General features: G+C 32.6%; 3 protein-coding genes across 3 annotated transcripts; all 3 read right to left on the bottom strand.

Annotated features, from left to right (window-relative positions):
- Positions 1–6,772: 6,772 nt before the first annotated feature.
- On the bottom strand, positions 6,773–7,900 carry LOC134717939 (leukocyte elastase inhibitor-like). The gene has a single exon (XM_063580439.1). It carries the CDS (start codon positions 7,898–7,900, stop codon positions 6,773–6,775), a length of 1,128 nt encoding a protein of 375 aa, XP_063436509.1.
- A 5,719-nt stretch (positions 7,901–13,619) lies between these two features.
- On the bottom strand, positions 13,620–14,750 carry LOC134717938 (serpin B6-like). Its single transcript, XM_063580437.1, has one exon. The coding sequence runs from the start codon at positions 14,748–14,750 to the stop codon at positions 13,620–13,622; it is 1,131 nt and encodes a 376-aa protein (XP_063436507.1).
- A 5,860-nt stretch (positions 14,751–20,610) lies between these two features.
- Positions 20,611–21,747, bottom strand: LOC134717937 (serpin B6-like). Its single transcript, XM_063580436.1, has one exon. The coding sequence runs from the start codon at positions 21,745–21,747 to the stop codon at positions 20,617–20,619; it is 1,131 nt and encodes a 376-aa protein (XP_063436506.1). The 3' UTR covers positions 20,611–20,616.
- Positions 21,748–22,135: the final 388 nt, after the last annotated feature.

Below are 22,135 nucleotides of genomic sequence, written 5' to 3'. Positions count from 1 at the left end.
TACTTTGTGATTGTGTAATGATGTCTTGTACATGTGGATGTTTGAAAATATATTTGTTTAGTAGTTTCTTGCCCTTTTTGACTTGAACAAAGCAACAAAATAAAACACAAGTAGCATTCGATGTTTTCGGACGACCTACAGAAAGAAGGTTAAAATGTAAATGTACAAATACCGCGAAACTTCATAATAATATACTGAAACTGAAATACTACATGTAATTTATAACATTTAAAGGTGATGAATAATCATTATCTATAAAAGTTTTGTATGCGCAAAACAGTAATAAGGTGAACTAACTGCATGTATCTCTATTCTGTATTATGTACAAATTATGATAAAAGACTTTTCGTTTTTCTATTTCCTCCAAGTCCTTTTTTTTTGTTTTTTTACTTTTTATTAACACTTTCTTGAATCTTTTGATTAACTCATTGATCAAATAACTGTTTTTCTGCTTAATTTTAACATTCATGCACATTTTTGTCTCATTTTTTATCCCTTGTCTCCTTTCTCCTGTCCCATCTCTACTTTCTCCGGCCCCCTCTCTCTCTCTGTCTCCTTTACCCTGTCCGCCACCTCAATAATAGCTCAAACTAAAAAAAAATGGCGGTGACTTTCCGTAGTTAATATCATCTACTACAAATTACAAGATGACTGCCAAACATGTCCGTCATTCAAAGATGGTCTATGCCGGCGTTACACATTGGCGTACAGAGAAAATTGATAAAGTCCGTACAAGTTAAGTGCACGCAAAAGGAACGCTAGAAATCGTTAGAAGCGCGTTGCATAAGTTTTAAGTACGTTGAAATGCAAAGGTATACGATTGGTGAACGCTTGAACTCCATGACATTTTTATTCAGCATAGAAATTTTCGTTGAGCTCTGGCGTTTTTCAAGCGTATACCTGTTTATAGTTATATGCACGTAAAACATACCTTACAAGTGCGTTGGAAAACACTACATATAGGTTTTAGAAAGGTTTAGGGTACGTTGTATACACCAAATGATCATTCAACTAGGACTTAGACTTTTACTTGGATGTATCCGGGGCGTGTTTTTAACATACGCCTGATGTAGTTGCAGCGCTCCGTAAACGTATAAAACGCACCCGTGGCGTATCAAAAACGTATTCTGACATTCAACAAAACTTGCTCAGACATATGTCTGTAAATTTAAAAAAGATATAAGAAGATGTGGCGTGAGAGCCAATGAGACATCTCTTCCTCCATGTCACAATTTGTAAAAGTAAACCATATGTTTCCAGAAGTAGTACAAACAAAAAAATTAAGAATGGAAATGGGGAATATGTCAAAGAGACAACAACCCGACCAAAGAGCAGAAGACCACCTATGGGCAGCGAGAAAATCCCACACCCGAAGGTAGGCCATAGCTTACCACTATAAAAATATATGTCAGTGAAACACCCCATAATAACATGTCCTAGACACGCCAAAAGCAAAGATAACCGTCCCGATTACGACCGGGATGCGTCTCAAATATGTTCAAAAGGATGTTTTTCATTCATCTACATTAGACATACGTTACTTGAACGCCCAAAAAAGGCGTATTTACGCTTCTCGTACGCCCTAAACACACTTAAGGAGGCTAATTTAAGGTAATAAATAATTTATTTATTACCTTAAGTAGTTGTTACTATATCATATGGTACAAAAATCATTCCAAAAATATTTCATTTGGCATTTGATCATATCATATGTTTTGTAATTAATTTACATTCTTCGAATTCACTCTGATTCAGTTACATGTAACACGTCAGAGTTTGTCTTCTTCGGAATAGCATGTTCTTAATTTTGATTACAAGCTATTATAGTTGATGATCTAAATTTGTTTATTATTACTGAAAACATGAAGCATTATCACGCCGGTATTATGTATAAGATTTCAAAATATTTAATGCTTGTATTTTAATTGAAATATGTTCTTTTTATATGATCCTAAATGTATGAATATTATCAAGCAACTTAGAATGTTTCTTGAAAGGTAGGATTAACAATTAAAGATGGATAACTCCTTCTGGATAATTTAGAGGAATATATACAAGTAAAACATTTTCTCAAATGATCACAAATAAATAATTTTGAGGCCAAAATATTTCATTTGGCATTTGATCATATCATATGTTTTGTAATTAATTTACATTCTTCGAATTCACTCTGATTCAGTTACATGTAACACGTCAGAGTTTGTCTTCTTCGGAATAGCATGTTCTTAATTTAGATTACTAGCTATTATAGTTGATGATCTAAATTTGTTTATTATTACTGAAAACATGAAGCATTATCACTGAATGAAATAAGTTTTAATCCGATTGAAATCAACTTCCTTACAAATTGGGTTTTGTCGAACTAGATCAGTGACGCAGACAGCATGGATCATATCTTGACTATATTATTACTTGTTCATTGTTGAAGGCCGTACGGTGACCTATAGTTGTTAGTTTGTGTGTCATTTGGTCTCTTGTGGAGAGTTGTCTCATACCACATCTTCTTTTTTTATATTCCAACTTATGTCTATTAAAGACAACCTTTGAGACAACACTTTTCGAATGTTTATCTTTGGTTTTTGTGAACTTTGTAACGAAAAAATGAACCTGTACAAAACAAGAAACTGTGTGTTACATGTACATGTTTGTTTTTCGTTCATTTTTGCTCTTGGATTAGGCCGTTAGTTTTCTCGTTTTACATTGTCATTTCGGGGCCTTTTATAGCTAACTATGCTTATGGGCTTTGCTCATTGATGAATGACGTATGGTGACCTATAGTTGTTAATTTCTGTTTCATTTTGTTCTCTTATGAAGAGTTGTCTCATTGGCAATCATACCACATTTTCTTTTGATATATTTACAACAACAGAAAAAAATAATCAGTTCCTCAATTAAGTTTACTGTAACTATTCAAATGAAATATTTGAACCCAGCAACGAATCAACAGAAAATAGTACTGTCAATGAAGAAATTGTCACAAAATTAGAAAAAAACTTTAAACAAAGTTACAGTACAGAGCAAAGTTACAAAAAACATAGAATATAAAACTTAAGATAGAAATATCGACCGATAAAAGATAATACAAAATTTAGCGGGAATCTACAAAGAAAAGATATGCCAAAAAAATATACAAGTCGTAGAAATAAATATCAAATTCTTTGAAAAAGGCTTGAACATTTAGTTAAAAAAACAGTTAAAACCATACGCAGAATGGAGACGAAAATACAGGTTACATGTACATGTCTATGTTTGTAATAGTGGCCACTGGACGAAAAGACAGGTTAAGTGTGTATGTCTATATTCTACTATGTTTGTAATAGTGGCCACTGGACGAAAAGACAGGTTACATCTGTATGTCGATATTATACTATGTTTGTAATATTTGCCACTGTTCGTTAAACATTAAGTCACTTTTCAGACCTGCATTATCACACTTCAAACTCGATTGTACCTGGTTAATGTTATTTTAGACTCGCACTTCATGAGTTTCGCGACCAAACAGAGATTGAACAAATTATACAAATACATCCTACGGCATGACATAATTAAGAAGAACAGAAAAATGATACTCATAATAGAAAATACTGTAATTGTATTTGTAGAAAACAGAAGTGAGGAATAAAAGTAAAAAGCAATTTTAGACTACATGTAAACTCAAACAATAAATGATAAAAGTATGATTCTTTCTACATTCTAAGTCAATTAACTCATTCATCCAAATCACCTGATATTAGTTTTGGAAGTCACTTTGTTTGACCATGGTTGTTTGTCTTAAGTCTGTTGTTTAACCAAGGTATTGTGTTGTTCATTGCTATTTTAACACAAATGTTGAGAACTGTTCTTTATACTCCATTTAATAAAGTGAGTTCAATAGTATTGCCTCTCAATGGATAAAAGTATTAAGATATTTGTGCTGACTGCTTTAACTCTGCCAAATTTTGAAATAAAAATATGGAAATGTGGTATAGTTGCAAATATGAGAACTAACAATCTAGCGGTTAGAATCATCGACAACAACTTAGCTAAATGGTTCTTACTTGAAATAGACAAAACAGAATGTGGCGGGGGATAACATGTAAATGAGTGCATAAGCCTCCTCTCAAACAGCAACAGTGGTGTACAGGCACAGCAATAGAACGAACGATAAAAATCAGTTGAAAAAGGCTTCTCGTTTAATTGTTTTACATCTATTCAAGACAACAACAAAAACACCAAATAATAAATGAAGAATGTGTCTATGGTCCACAGATACCCCCGATTGTAAATATGCATGAGCCAACTTCCATATACAGGATGATGTAACATTCACATAGTTAAGATTTTTTTGTGATTATTAGCATTGTGTAAAAGTTCCATAACATTTGGCTGAGGCAAACAAACGTAATAGAACAATTTAGTTATTGTTCCATCTATAAAGGGGCATAACTAATGCATGGTAAATGTGACGCCTCCCAATTTCGAACTTGATATTTTTAGTAGTGTGTATAAGTTTATAATATTCGGTTGAGCCAAACTAAAGTAAGAGAACGGAAACCAATATATGGGACGTAAACGACGGACGGACCGGACAGACGGGATAGACTAGGGTAACACTGTATGCCACTTCCATTACGACGGCGGCAAAAAAACCCAAAGACAGTGCGATACAAAATAAAAATATATGCTTTAACAATATCATGAACCGCGACAAAATGTGATAGTGTTAAGTATATTAAATGCATAGCCACGTCAACTTGTATGAAACGATGCAATGTTAAGTGTACACTGATAAAACAACCAAGAAAGCCAACAAGTTAGAATTAATAAAATTAAAGGGGAAAAGAGAGAACAGAAAATTGTATTGCATAAATGAGCATTGATATATTGTATGTAATACATACATGTCTGCATATAAATGGAAATCAGTCACGTCAATAGCGCAAATCAAAATTAATTTTCTAGCTTTTTCAATGTGACGTGTCACACCGGACGTGTTATATTATTGTTTACAAAAAAATCCTGGATACATATCATTATTGTAACATTTTTTTCACGATGGAATGTCCTTTATTTGTCACGATGGAGCTTCCTTTATTTTTTATGATGTGGTGTGCTTTTTTTTTTTACTATGTATCGTCTCGAATTTGTTATGGTGTAGTGTCCTTTATTTGTCATGATGGAGCGTGCTTTATTTGTCATGGTGGACTGTCCTTTATTTGTTACGATGGAACGTCCTTTATTTGTCATGATGGAGCGTGCTTTATTTGTCATGGTGGAGCGTGCTTTATTTGTCATGGTGGACTGTCCTTTATTTGTTACGATGGAACGTCCTTTATTTGTCATTTTGGAGCGTGCTTTATTTGTCATGGTGTAGTGTCCTTTATTTGTCATGATGTAGTGTCCTTTATTTGTCATGATGGAGCGTGCTTTATTTGTCATGGTGGAGCGTGCTTTATTTGTCATGGTGGACTGTCCTTTATTTGTTACGATGGAACGTCCTTTATTTGTCATGATGGAGCGTGCTTTATTTTTCATGGTGGAGCGTGCTTTATTTGTCATGGTGGAACGTCCTTTATTTGTCATTTTGGAGCGTGCTTTATTTGTCATGGTGTAGTGTCCTTTATTTGTCATGATGTAGTGTCGTTTATTTATCCCGATGAAAAGAAAATGTCTTTACAAGGTCAGGAATATCACAGTTACTGTCCATTCTTTTGATTTTGCCATTTGCATAGGGACTTTCCGTTCATAACTGTTCTCCAAGTTCGGTATTTTTTTTATATATTTTTTTTACTTTTCATGTACTAATGTATTTGTTAATGTTGGGAGATTAGCAAAAACAATTTTATCTTTTATAGCGGACTATACGGTATGTTTTTTTTTTTTTTGGCATATTGGTAAAAACTGTACAGTGAACAACAGTTGCTAACTTCTACGTCATTTGGTCTCTAGTGGTGAGTTTTCTCTTATTGGAAATCATACCACATCTTCGGATTTTTTTATGTGTGTAATCATGTTAATGTAATTTATTACTAAATCTATTTTATTGATGATTTTTTTTTGAATTTTATTAGAATAAGATTCATTGTACCAAAGGAACACGCAAACTCACAAGTCGAAATTATACTTACATCGATGTGTCAAAATAAAAGAAAAAACAAACAAACACAAGATAAATATTATGATAGAGACCACAACACGGAAAATCTCATCATTAAAGGCCGTACAGTGACCTATAGTTGTTAACTTCTGTGTCATTTGGTCTCTTGTGGAGAGTTGACTCATTGGCAATCATACCTGAAATTTAGTTGGTACTGTTCAAAACGTTATTTACAGTACGAGGAATTAAAATTTCTCGCAATACCTATATAATCAATATTTGTACTAGCATTGAAAAAAAATACCATGAGATCGAAACTCAAAGCTTACTTAAAAAGCCAGACTCACTTCTTTAAAGAACTTTAGGGATGAACCCAGCTTTTTTCGGCAGTGTAAACTAAATTAAGGGATTGGTCCAGATTATGTGAAATAAAAATTAAATCAGTGACAAAGAGATGAAGACCGTTAATCATATGCAGGAGTTGGCTAATGAGTCCCAAACTTAAAACGTGCTATAACTTTGTTAAAATAATGCACTATTAATTGTAGTAAATGTACATAATAAAAGTAATCCAATTTTATGTGAAATTAATTTCTATAATTTATACTTGATAGTACATTTTATTGACAATCTTCTTGTTAAAATATCAGTCTGACTGTTTATTTTCAGATCTGATGTTCTTTAATATGTATTCATTTAGGGGTTTGCGTACCGTCCAACAAACAGAATAGTTCCCGAATTGTTATCCCATATGACAAACATAAATGGATGGTCAGCTACAAACTGAAATGGTCCGCCAGCTGACCCTCCCATCACTCCTAACGTTGTAGCAGCAGCAGCTTCTGTTCCCTGTTCTGTAACTTCTATAAATGACTTATGACGGGCGTCATTTACATAAACTGGTTTTAAGGCTGTCATCTTTGAGAAATTTGCCGTCTGCAAGTCAAATATTTCAGTAATTCCTAATGCTGAGAGTACCGGTTTTAAATCATACTTAGCTTCAAATTTGAATTTTGGAATTCTGATTATTGTATCCCGTCGCCACATCCCGGAAAACAGACTTTTAAATTTTGTCATAGTAATTTTACTTTCAAGTTGAGGAAGTCCATTTGCATCATTCGGTAATACAAATATCATTGATAAATTATTCCCTGTATATTGAAGTTGCAGAATCTTGCAATTCAACTCAGTGTTTTCACCGGCCACCACATTACGTTGGTCATACATCATATCTACTTGTTTTTGCTGGTTAGATTCGTCCAGAAAATTCCTCTTTGTTGTGTTATTCGGGTTAAACTCTTTATTCCAAGGACCTTTAAAGTAAATTGCATTTACTAAAACCATAACAGTTCCTGAAGTTATAGTATTAGGTGGCAACATATTCTGGATTTTATCGTTCGTTGAGTTAGCAATCCAATTATTGATGTTGATTCTTGATTGATCAGGTGCTGATTTAAAGTTCAGGCGTTTCAAATCGCTACCGTAGTACTGTAAAGCATTCTCCGTAAATGTGTTCAAAACATTTAATTTGTTATCTCCAAAAAGTCTGTTACCAATCGAAAGCTGTACTCCATTCCCTGTAAGTGAGGACAGCCTTTCGTTGAGAAGTTTGTACTCCATGTTGACATCACCAACTATGTTTTGATTAAATAGTGAAGATCTCATTTGTTTGTGTGTAGTACCACCTGTTCCGAGCATAAGAAGCATCAATGCACTTGTTATACTGTATGGAGAAATCAATTCATTCCCACCTTTTTCCACTGCATTGTACAAAGCAAAGGACAAGTCACCAACGGCATTTTCGAAGGCAACATTAGATGCCATGTTTAAGCTGTTTAATAAAAGAATGAGAAAGCTTTTTTTCTTATATACCACCAAAATGACGGTAAATTTCATTACGAAATGATTAACATTTATTATTACGCAAATTCTTCGATGATGATTTAAATCATATGACCTTATACACTTGTTTTTGTTGCACTAAATACAAAATGTTAATACAGTTTTACGCAATTATCTTTTTTTATACTGTGCACGTGAGACATGAGACTTGCGGGAAATTCCCTAAAAGTGTCCAAATGATAATATAACTGTATATGCATATATTGTTATATCATTTAGTTCAATGTAATATAGTTTTTCATTCTACTCATATACTTATGATGAAGATAAAATATAACATGACAAACAAAAACTTCCAAAAACATCGAAGGGCATCAATCGTTGTATATCTATTGATTTCCAAAATGAGAAGCGACTTACAATGTTTTGATAATTTAAACCATTTAGCTTACAAGCACTATTGTTTGTAATTAAAGTTCCATAGATAGTTGCATACATTTAAGGAAAAGTTTGTGTGTCATATTCGAAAACAGCCTTTAATAGTTTTTTAATATCTGAGTTCAACATGTTGATTACTCATTTAAGTATAGCTTGAAGTCTGGCGATTGTGTTTCACGATACAATGTATATATTTTTTTGATTATTAAAATTTTACCAAAAAAGCGTTTATCCCTTTGTGTTAAAATGCTACAAATTTTCAATCTAGCTCGGTATATCATTCTTTAGATACGCGTATGTTTCTATTATTGTTTCATCCGACACATTTCGCATATAAACCAACCTAAATAATTAAATAAACTCAATAAATTACTATACATTCTTTGCAGAAACTTACAAACATGAACTAGATGTGGAACGTGACATAACTGTTACATCAAGGTCGTAATGTGATCGTATAATATCATGGACAGCACACAGTTATCATGTATACGTAATATTATCAATGTAATATATTGTCATACATTAAAACAAACTTTAGTACACAATTTTTAATCCCCACTTAAGGAAATCCTGTTTTCGGTCTGTACGTCTGTTCGTTCGGACATTCGATCGTTCGTTCGTCAATCCGTCCGTTCGATCGTCCGGTTATTTAGTTGTCTGTCCGTCCGTTCGATCGTTTGGTTATTTAGGTGTCTGTCCGTCCGTCCATTCGTTCGCCCGTTGGCCCGTTCGTCCGTTTGTTCGTTTGTCCATTTGTCCCACTTCAAGTTAAAGTTTGATCAAGGTCGTATTTGACAAAGTTGAAGTTGAAAACAAAGTACACATGTTAGCCTAGATATGATCTTTATAATTTTAATGACAAATTAGAGATTTGACCACCAATTTCACGGTGAAATGAACATGAAAAATGATAGTTCGAGAGGGGCATCTGTATACGATGAACACAGTCTTGTTTAAAATATTAAAATTACATAATACGGTTTGTTGAATATCAATCTTACAATTTCTATGCAATAATGAGAGGGCTATCTTGGAAAGTATGCGTGTAAATGCATATGGAGAAGTACACCATAATGTAGAAATTGTGTTTTTCAAAGATATATAGAGCTTCAAATTTATCATCTGTTGTGGGTTTTTCAAAGAAGTTTTCTTTTACAATATATAGTGCTAATTGAATTCATGTTTTCAACGGCTATGGATAAAGTATACAGATTCCAGACATGTATGGTAAGTGCTGTTGTTATTATTTAAATGGTGCATAAAGTGGTTCATACGCAAAAAGTTCGTCCTCGGTCAATACACTTCTTTCAGGCCAATATCTCCTTGTATGGAGCTTGTATATAGTTGTGCAACATGTGGAGCAGGATCTGCCAACCCTTCCGGAGCACCTGAGATCACCCCCGGTTTTTGGTGGGGTTCGTGATGCTTAGTCTTTAGTTTTCATTGTTGTGTCTTGTGTACTATTATTTGTCTGTTTGTCTTTATATTTTATTGGCGTTGCCAATTCATTTTAAATCTATGAGTTTGACTGTCCCTCTGGTATCTTTCGTCCCTCTTTTATCTATATAACAAATTTTTCTGCCAGCACATAATACTATGACAGACACGAATTGAAAGTAAAAAAATACCTTGTGTATGAATAAAGAAACATGTGCTCATAAAAAAAACACAATTTACCTGAATGTATTCTGTTTCGTACTCCTTTTTTGTGAATGTATTCATCGGAAAATCTTTGCACCGGCATAACAGTATTCCTTCAAGGTCAGAAGGAAAAGAGAGATAAAATTGAAGCGTGAAGTGGCAGTCTTGTTTATAACTTTATAAGGTATTAAATTGCAAATTTTTGCATTGTTCGACTTTAATTTTGTTTTACTTATCACATGTATGAAGTGGACATTCGGTGATTTGTTTGAAGGTGAAATTAATTGATCTTCTCTTTTTTTTTCCTTTCTAATACATGATAAAATTGATGTGTTGATCAACACCTACCATTAAATAATACAATATTGTTCAAAATGTATGGCTTTACATGTTATGTCAATTCAACATTCAATTTATGAATGCATTGTACATTTTACAGCTGATAATAAAGGAAAAGTTTTCCGGTCAAATTTCATTTATATATAATTTTTCAACCCTAGCTAGTCAACACTAAAGTCGAGAGTTCGAACCCCGCTCGTGCGGGTACACTCGACTCCAATCTTAAATGACTAGGATTGTTTGTTTTCCTATCGAAGGTCGGTTGTTTTCGTGAAGCAACCCAGCTTAATCCCTAAATAAAGTTTAAAAAAAAACTGGCGGCCATGGCGTTAAAAATGGCGTCAAAACACTAAGATCAAATGTTATTGTGTATAAATTGTTTAGAGCTAGCGGCTATAATTTCAAACTTTCAACACCAAGTTGCAATTTGATCTTTATCTTCACTACATAATTTTAATAATAATTGATGGACTGACTGGAAGAAATCATTATTCTTTGAAAATGAATTGAATGGAAAACTTACAGATCTGAGTTCTTGTATGAGAAATTAAGGTTACCGTAATGTTTTGAGCATTATTCAATTTTATGCATATTATTTTTTGTTACTTAGGCAACACTTCACTAATTCTACCTGGATTATTATTTTTATTTCACAAACACAACAAAACCTGCATAATGTATGAAAAATTGTATACTGGTATATGTATTTAAGGTCATCAAAATATTTTTTTTCAAAATTTTTCAGTAACTACACATAGAATATACAAATAGACTGCTTGTTCCCGTTGCAACACATTTAATGGCAAAAATTTCACAATTGTAACATAAAATTATTAATTTGATATGTTTTTCTATACTAAGTATTTGTTTTTCTTGTATGTTTTTCATGTTCATGAAAACAGACAGATTTTCTCATAATCCGCACTTTTATTTAGATTTGAGAAAGTGTGTACTTTTTTCTTTCATTTGCTAATACCGTTATGATATAATATACTAGAAAAATTGTCTACTATCACAGAGGTTCCTGGTTCGATTCCCGTTCCAGGATGAAAATTTCAGGGACTGAATTTTCGGCTCTCCTTTGACACCATTTGCGAGTATGGTCTTGAGGAAACTATGGTAGTCCGTCGTAAGGGGACGATAAATGGCTGGCCCATGTTAAGAGAGAGCCTTATCTCTTGCACATAAACGACACCCTTGTAGATTTCGAAAAGAGCAGGCTAAAGCCGCTAAAATGGAAAGGGATTAATTTGAGTATCAAAACTTGTTTCCCAATCCACTATAGATAAATATGTTTAAACTAAACTAAAATTGTCTACTTATGTAACTCTCCCAAACGTGTCCATCCCCTTAAAAGTGTCCAATTCCCAAAACGTTTTTATTTCGCCCACATGTGTCTTTAAAATTATCATTCGCACAAAAATGTCCGATGATTGTAATTCGCAAAAGCGTTAGAACGCAAGACTTCTCAAAATGTGTAATCCGTATAGACAAATGTCCAATTTATGTTAAACACTGTACAGTGATTTCTGCTTATAAATAAACAGATACCAGATAACGAAAAGAATGACACAATAAAAAGTTATTTCTACTTAGAGCTTTTTTATTAATCATTTTATAAATATGATTCTCATCGTTTTAAATTGAATATGGATGTACTTTTAATGTTGGAAGTTTACCCAATGCTTCATTATTGTGGTGATTTATTAGCATTGCATAATTAACTATTGCTTGTTGATTGATCACTGTCTAGAAGGAAATATTTCATGCATATAGAGCAAATGTAAAAATTGCAATTAACGAATTTGTACAGTTTTGTTCACTGCTTTCTTAGCAAATTAATTTGTGTTAATTTACTCCGGATAAGCCTTATACTACATTTAAGGGTAGTTTTCTTGTCGTTTTAAATAGGAGATGCTTTTGACCTCATATGCTACGTTTAAGGGGAAAGTACACGAAATGGCGTTTAAAAAATAGATACAATTGAGTGTTCATAAAAAAGACATGTTTTTGCGCTTTTCAGCAACTAGACATGTTTTGCAGTTCAGCGACGTCAAATGGATATGTTTGTGGAATGAAAGCGATTCCGAGCTTTACATATATATACCAAGTATGTAAAACTTAATTTATCGGAGGTTGTGTTATCTTTATTTCTTTCGTGATCTTTAAATACACGTTTGGATATCATCATGAAATTGTTTCCATAGCAACACAGTCAAAACATTAATACAGTCATGCATGACTAGGTTTTAAATGTCATGATAACAAATATTTCTACAAATTGTATATTTACTCATTTTTGTCTGACTGCCGAATAAGGATTTGAAACAATTGTATTAAAAAAGATTGAAAAAGTTAATTTCACAGAAAAAAACTAAGCATTTCGTACCCATGGTAACAAAACAATAAGATACATTTTGCATCATTAAAATATTAAAACTATGGCATTTATGAATTCATGGCTGACTTTAATTCAAGTGTCCGCAACAAACTATGGTGAGTTTATGTTTTAACTAATGTAAACCACCCAAAAAGGGGATACATGTGATAATGATTGATCATTGATATAAATTATCAGTTATTAAATTACATTTTTTGGATGTATATATTTAGTAAAATCATAAAAGTGTTCCTTTCTCTTATATATTTATTTTCAATGAAAAATTACATGGCAAAAAACATCAAATCATGGATCACATATACACACCTTATATCGGAGGTGATCGCAGTCAGGCTTTCAAGAGACACACACGTGACACCCGTCGTGTTTTGGTATGCAAACTCGTGTATGTTGGAAGGTTTTCGTTTAATTGAAACAGAAAAAAACTGTACAGGTCTAGTGGATCTTTTAAAGCTCTTCGAATTTATGCAAGTTTATGTGTTTTCTAAAGGTAGTGTTTTTATTATGTTGATTATATATTTCTGTATAAATGATATTGCTGTATCTTAATCATTACTATAGATAAAAGAAATCGAATTATGAGATGAACTGTGTATGCAATAAAAATAAAAAATAAAAACATGTAAACATGTTAGATCACACTCAGGAATTGAAAAGTTGCGAAAATATTTAACTATAAGCGAAAAACATCCATCGCAAAATAGAATGGAAAAAAACCAACAGACTACACCACTGTTCAGCATTACTGTTCATGTTCGTGACGCGCTATAATCTAGTCACCTCAAATAAGATAATGCAATATTGATTGAGGTTATGTTTATAATAGAAATACAACAATTTAATATGAATTAAAGCTGACAAATTTTACTTTATATTCGTTCATGGGTTAACAAACCGTCCAACAAACAGAATAGTCCCTGAATTATTATCACGTATGACAAACATAAATGGATGGTCAGCTACAAACTGAAATGGTCCGCCAAATGAACTTGTCATCACCATCTGAACTGTTGTAGCAGCAGCAGCTTCCGTACCATGTTCTGTGACTTCTATAAATGACTTATGGCGAGCGTCATTTACAAAAACTCCTTTTGGGGTGGTCATATTTGAGAAATTTGCTGTCTGAAAGTCAAATATTTCAGTAATTCCTAATGCTGAAATTACTGGTTTTAAATCATACATAGCTTGAAATTTAAATTTTGGAATTCTGATTATTGTATCTCGTCGCCTCATTCCAGAAAACAGACTTTTAAATGTTGCCATATTTATTTTACTTTCAAGTTGAGAAAGTCCATTTTGATCATTGGGTAAAATAATTATCATAGATAATTTACTTCCTGTGTATTGAAGTTGCAAAATCTTGCAATTCAATTCGGTATTCTCACCGGCTACGACAAAGCGTTGGTCATACATCATATCTACTTGTTTTTGCTGGTTAGATTCGTCCAGAAAATTCCTCTTTCTTGTTTTATTCGGGTTAAACACTTTATTCCAAGTACCTTTAAAGTAAATTGCATTTACTAAAACCAAAACAGTTCCTGAAGTTATAGTATTAGGTGGCAACATATTCTTTATTTTATCGTTCGTTGAGTTAGCAATCCAACTATTGATGTTGATTCTTGATTGATCAGGTGCTGATTTAAAGTTCAGGCGTTTCAAATCGCTACCGTAGTACTGTAAAGCATTCACCGTAAATGTGTTCAAAACGTTTAATTTGTTATCCCCAAAAAGTCTGTTACCAATCGAAAGCTGTACTCCTTTCTCTGTTAGTAAGGACAGTTTATCGTTGAGAAGTTTGTACCCCATGTTGACATCACCAGCTATGTTTTGTTTGAACAATGAAGATCTCATTTGTTTGTGTGTAGTACCACCAGTCCCGAGCATAAGAAGCATCAATGCACTTGTTATACTGTATGGAGAAATCAATTCATTCCCACTTTTTTCCACTGCATTGTATAAAGCAAAGGATAGGTCACCAACGGCATCTTCGAAAACAACATTAGATGCCATGTTTAAGCTGTTTAATAAAAGAATGAGAAAGCTTTCATTCTTATATACCACCAACATGACGGTAAATTTCATTACGAAATGATTAACATTTATTATTACGAATATTCTTCGATGTTGATTTAAATCATATGACCTTATACACTTTTTTTTGTTGCACTAAATACAAAATGTTAATACAGTTTTACGCAATTATCTTTTTTTATACTGTGCACGTAAGACATGAGACTTGCGGGAAATTCCCTAAAAGTGTCCAAATGATAATATAACTGTATATGCATATATTGTTATATCATTTAGTTCAATGTAATATAGTTTTTCATTCTACTCATATAATTATGATGAAGATAAAATATAACATGACAAACAAAAACTTCCAAAAACATCGAAGGGCATCAATCGTTGTATATCTATTGATTTCCAAAATGAAAAGCTACTTACAATGTTTTGATAATCTAAACCATTTAGCTTACAAGCACTGTTGTTTGTAATTAAAATTCCATAAATAGTTGTATACATTTAAGGAAAAGTTTGTGTGTCATATTCGAAAACAGCCTTTAATAGTTTTTGAATATCTGAGTTCAACATGTTGATTACTCATTTAAGTATAGGTTGAAGTCTGGCGATTTTGTTTCACGATACAATGTATATATTTTTTTGATTATTAAAATTTTACCAAAAAAGCGTTTATCCCTTTGTGTTAAAATGCTACAAATTTTCAATCTAGCTCGGTATATCATTCTTTAGATACGCGTATGTTTCTATTATTGTTTCATCCGACACATTTCGCATATAAACCAACCTAAATAATTAAATAAACTCAATAAATTACTATACATTCTTTGCAGAAACTTACAAACATGAACTAGATGTGGAACGTGACATAACTGTTACATCAAGGTCGTAATGTGATCGTATAATATCATGGACAGCACACAGTTATCCTGTATACATGATATTATCAATGTAACATATTGTCATACATTAAAACAAACTTTAGTACACAATTTTTAATCCTCACTTAAGGAGATCCTGTTTTCGGTCTGTATGTCTGTTCGTTCGGACATTCGTACGTTCGTTCGTCAATCCGTCCGTTCGATCGTCCGGTTATTTAGTTGTCTGTCCGCCCGTTCGATCGTTTGGTTATTTAGTTGTCTGTCCGTCCGTCTATTCGTTCGCCCGTTGACCCGTTCGTCCGTTTGTTCGTTTGTCCATTTGTCCCACTTCAAGTTAAAGTTTGATCAAGGTCGTATTTGACAAAGTTGAAGTTGAAAACAAAGTACACATGTTATCAAAGATATGATCTTTATAATTTTAATGACAAATTAGAGATTTGACCACCAATTTCACGGTGAACTGAACATGAAAAATGATAGTTCGAGAGGGACATCTGTATACGATGAACACAGTCTTGTTTAAAATATTAAAATTACATAATACGGTTTGTTGAATATCAATCTTACAATTTCTATGCAATAATGAGAGGGCTATCTTGGAAAGTATGCGCGTAAATGCATATGGAGAAGTACACCATAATGTAGAAATTGTGTTTTTCAAAGATATATAGAGCTTCAAATTTATCATCTGTTGTGGGTTTTTCAAAGAAGTTTTCTTTTACAATATATAGTACTTATTGAATTCATGTTTTCAACGGCTATGGATAAAGTATACAGATTCCAGACATGTATGGTAAGTGCTGTTGTTTTTATTTAAATGGTGCATAAAGTGGTTCATACGCAAAAAGTTCGTCCTCGGTCAATACACTTCTTTCAGGCCAATATCTCCTTGTATGGAGCTTGTATATAGTTGTGCAACATGTGGAGCAGGATCTGCCAACCCTTCCGGAGCACCTGAGATCACACCCGGTTTTTTGTGGGGTTCGTGATGCTTAGTCTTTAGTTTTCTTTGTTGTGTCTTGTGTACTATTATTTGTCTGTTTGTCTTTATATTTTATTGGTGTTGCCAATTCATTTTAAATCTATGAGTTTGACTGTCCCTCTGGTATATTTCGCCCCTCTTTTTTATCTATATAAAAAAAAATTCTGCCAGTACATAATACTATGACAGACACGAATTGAAAGTAAAAAAATACCTTGTGTATGAATAAAGAAACATGTGCTCATAAAAAAAAACACAATTTACCTGAATGTTTATTCTGTTTCGTACTCCTTTTTTGTAAATGTACTCATCGGAAAATCTTTGCATCGGCATAATAGTATTCCTTCAAGGTCAGAGGGAAAAGAGAGATAAAATTGAAGCGTGAAGTGGCAGTCTGTGTTATAACTTTATAAGGTATTAAATTGCAAATTTTTGCATTGTTCGACTTTAATTTTGTTTTACTTATCACATGTATGAAGTGGACATTCAGTGATTTGTTTGAAGGTGAAATTAATTGATCTTCTCTTTTTTTTTCCTTTCTAATACATGATAAAATTGATGTGTTGATAAACACCTACCATTAAATAATACAATATTGTTCAAAATGTATGGCTTTACATGTTATGTCAATTCAACATTCAATTTATGAATGCATAGTACATTTTACAGCTGATAATAAAGGAAAAGTTTTCCGGTCAAATTTCATTTATATATAATTTTTCAACCCTAGCTAGTCAACACTAAAGTCGAGAGTTCGAACCCCGCTCGTGCGGGTACACTCGACTCCAATCTTAAATGACTAGGATTGTTTGTTTTCCTATCGAAGGTCGGTTGTTTTCGTGAAGCAACCCAGCTTCTTCCCTAAATAAAGTTTTAAAAAAACTGGCGGCCATGGCGTTAAAAATGGCGTCAAAACACTAAGATCAAATGTTATTGTGTGTATAAATTGTTTAGAGCTAGCGGCTATAATTTCAACTTTCAACACCAAGTTGCAATTTGATCTTTATCTTCACTACATAATTTTAATAATAAATGATGGACTGACTGGAAGAAATCATTATTCTTTGAAAATGCATTGAATGGAAAACTTACAGATCTGAGTTCTTGTATGAGAAATTAAGGTTACCGTAATGTTTTGAACATTATTCAATTTTATGCATATTATTTTTTGTTACTTTGGCAACACTTCACTAATTCTACCTGGATTATTATTTTTATTTCACAAACACAACAAAACCTGCATAATGTATGAAAAATTGTATACTGCTATATGTATCTAAGGTCATCAAAATATTTTTTTTCAAAATTTTTCAGTAACTACACATAGAATATACAAATAGACTGCTTGTTCCCGTTGCAACACATTTAATGGCAAAAATTTCACAATTGTAACATAAAATTATTAATTTGATATGTTTTTCTATACTAAGTATTTGTTTTTCTTGTATGTTTTTCATGTTCATGAAAACAGACAGATTTTCTCATAATCCGCACTTTTATTTAGATTTGAGAAAGTGTGTACTTTTTTCTTTCATTTGCTAATACCGTTATGATATAATATACAAGCAAAATTGTCTACTATCACAGAGGTTCCTGGTTCGATTCCCGTTCCAGGATGAAAATTTCAGGGACTGAATTTTCGGCTCTCCTTTGACACCATTTGCGAGTATGGTCTTGAGGAAACTATGATAGTCCGTCGTAAGGGGACGATAAATGGCTGGCCCATGTTAAGAGAGAGCCTTATCTCTTGCACATAAACGACACCCTTGTAGATTTCGAAAAGAGCAGGCTAATGCCGCTAAAATGGAAAGGGATTAATTTGAGTATCAAAACTTGTTTCCCAATCCACTATAGATAAATATGTTTAAACTAAACTAAAATTGTCTACTTATGTAACTCTCCCAAACGTGTCCATCCCCTTAAAAGTGTCCAATTCCCAAAACGTTTTTATTTCGCCCACATGTGTCTTTAAAATTATCATTCGCACAAAAATGTCCGATGATTGTAATTCGCAAAAGCGTTAGAACGCAAGACTTCTCAAAATGTGTAGTCCTTATATATCCTCAATGACGTCAATAAAGTGATCATTCAACGATACGGTAACGATAAAAGAAGTCGGGATTCGGTTAGATTCAAAACAAAATATCGAAGCCACTACCCACGGCTTCCTGGAGGAAAGGTGTAGTAATCCGTATAGACAAATGTCCAATTTATGTTAAACACTGTACAGTGATTTCTGTTTTAGATAAACAGATACCAGATAACGAAAAGAATGACACAATAAAAAGTTATTTCTACTTAGAGCTTTTTTATTAATCATTTTATAAATATGATTCTCATCGTTTTAAATTGAATATGGATGTACTTTTAATGTTGGAAGTTTACCCAATGCTTCACTATTGTGGTGATTTATTAGCATTGCATAATTAACTATTGCTTGTTGATTGATCACTGTCTAGAAGGAAATATTTCATGCATATAGAGCAAATGTAAAAATTGCAATTAACGAATTTGTACAGTTTTGTTCACTGCTTTCTTAGCAAATTAATTTGTGTTAATTTACTCCGGATAAGCCTTATACTACATTTAAGGGTAGTTTTCTTGTCGTTTTAAATAGGAGATGCTTTTGACCTCTTATGCTACGTTTAAGGGGAAAGTACACGAAATGGCGTTTAAAAAATAGATAAAATTGAGTGTTCATAAAAAAGACATGTTTTTGCGCTTTTCAGCAACTAGACATGTTTTGCAGTTCAGCGACGTCAAATGGATATGTTTGTGGAATGAAAGCGATTCCGAGCTTTACATATATATACCAAGTATGTAAAACTTAATTTATCGGAGGTTGTGTTATCTTTATTTCTTTCGGGATCTTTTAAAACACGTTTGGATATCATCATGAAATTGTTTCCATAGCAACACAGTTAAAACATTAATACAGTCATGCATGACTAGGTTTTAAATTTCATGATAACAAATATTTCTACAAAATGTATATTTACTCATTTTTGTCTGACTGCCGAATAAGGTTTTGAAACGATTGTATTAAAAAAGATTGAAAAAGTTAATTTCATAGAAAAAAACTAAGCATTTCGTACCCATGGTAACAAAACAATAAGATACATTTTCATTTGCATCATTAATATATTAAAACTATGGCATTTATGAATTCATGGCTGACTTTAATTCAAGTGTCCGCAACAAACTATGGTGAGTTTATGTTTTAACTAATGTAAACCACCTAAAAAGGGGATACATGTGATAATGATTGATCATTGATATAAATTATCAGTTATTAAATCACATTTTTTGGATGTATATATTTAATAAAATCATACAAGTGTTCCTTTCTCTTATATATTTATTTTCAATGAAAAATTACATAGCAAATAACATAAAATCATGGATCACATATACACACCTTATATCGGAGGTGATCGCAATCAGGCTTTCAAGAGACACACACGTGACACCCGTCGTGTTTCGGTATGCAAACTCGTGTATGTTGGAACGTTTTCGTTTACTTGAAACAGAAAAAAACTGTACAGGTCTAGTGGATCTTTTAAAGCTCTTCAACTTTATGCAGGTTTATGTGTTTTCTAAAGGTAGTGTTTTTATTATGATGATTATTTATTTCTGTATAAATGATATTGCTGTATCTTAATCATTACTATAGATAAAAGAAATCGAATTATGAGATGAACTGTGTATGCAATTAAAATAAAAAATAAAAACATGTAAACATGTTAGATCACACTCAAGAATTGAAAAGTTGAGAAAATATTTAACTATAAGCGAAAAACATCCATCGCAAAATAGAATGGAAAAAAACCAACAGACTACACCACTGTTTAGCATAACTGTTCATGTTCGTGACGCGCTATAATCTAGTCACCTCAAATAAGATAATGCAATATTGATTGAGGTTATGTTTATAATAGAAATACAACAATTTAATATGAATTGAAGCTGACAAATTTTACTTTATATTCGTTCATGGGTTAACAAACCGTCCAACAAACAGAATAGTTCCTGAATTATTATCACGTATGACAAACATAAATGGATGGTCAGCTACAAACTGAAATGGTCCGCCAAATGAACTTGTCATCACCATCTGAACTGTTGTAGCAGCAGCAGCTTCCGTACCATGTTCTGTGACTTCTATAAATGACTTATGGCGAGCGTCATTTACAAAAACTCCTTTTGGGGAGGTCATATTTGAGAAATTTGCTGTCTGAAAGTCAAATATTTCAGTAATTCCTAATGCTGAAATTACTGGTTTTAAATCATACATAGCTTGAAATTTAAATTTTGGAATTCTGATTATTGTATCTCGTCGCCTCATTCCAGAAAACAGACTTTTAAATGTTGCCATATTTATTTTACTTTCAAGTTGAGAAAGTCCATTTTGATCATTGGGTAAAATAATTATCATAGATAATTTACTTCCTGTGTATTGAAGTTGCAAAATCTTGCAATTCAATTCGGTATTCTCACCGGCTACGACAAAGCGTTGGTCATACATCATATCTACTTGTTTTTGCTGGTTAGATTCGTCCAGAAAATTCCTCTTTCTTGTTTTATTCGGGTTAAACTCTTTATTCCAAGTACCTTTAAAGTAAATTGCATTTACTAAAACCAAAACAGTTCCTGAAGTTATAGTATTAGGTGGCAACATATTCTTTATTTTATCGTTCGTTGAGTTAGCAATCCAACTATTGATGTTGATTCTTGATTGATCAGGTGCTGATTTAAAGTTCAGGCGTTTCAAATCGCTACCGTAGTACTGTAAAGCATTCTCCGTAAATGTGTTCAAAACGTTTAATTTGTTATCCCCAAAAAGTCTGTTACCAATCGAAAGCTGTACTCCTTTTTCTGTTAGTGAGGACAGTTTATCGTTGAGAAGTTTGTACCCCATGTTGACATCACCAGCTATGTTTTGTTTGAACAATGAAGATCTCATTTGTTTGTGTGTAGTACCACCAGTCCCGAGCATAAGAAGCATCAATGCACTTGTTATACTGTATGGAGAAATCAATTCATTCCCACTTTTTTCCACTGCATTGTATAAAGCAAAGGATAGGTCACCAACGGCATCTTCGAAAGCAACATTAGATGCCATGTTTAAGCTTTTAATAAAAGAATGAGAAAGCTTTCATTCTTATATACCACCAACATGACGGTAAATTTCATTACGAAATGATTAACATTTATTATTACGCATATTCTTCGATGTTGATTTAAATCATATGACCTTATACACTTGTTTTTGTTGCACTAAATACAAAATGTTAATACAGTTTTACGCAATTATCTTTTTTTATACTGTGCACGTGAGACATGAGACTTGCGGGAAATTCCCTAAAAGTGTCCAAATGATAATATAACTGTATATGCATATATTGTTATATCATTTAGTTCAATGTAATATAGTTTTTCATTCTACTCATATACTTATGATGAAGATAAAATATGCATTCGTTCTATAACATGACAAACAAAAACTTCAA

The sequence above is a fragment of the Mytilus trossulus genome, chromosome 5, assembly GCF_036588685.1.
Source record: "Mytilus trossulus isolate FHL-02 chromosome 5, PNRI_Mtr1.1.1.hap1, whole genome shotgun sequence".
Lineage (NCBI taxonomy): Eukaryota > Metazoa > Mollusca > Bivalvia > Mytilida > Mytilidae > Mytilus > Mytilus trossulus.
Note: the sequence above shows the minus strand (reverse complement) of the source record. Positions and strands in the feature narration are given on the sequence as shown.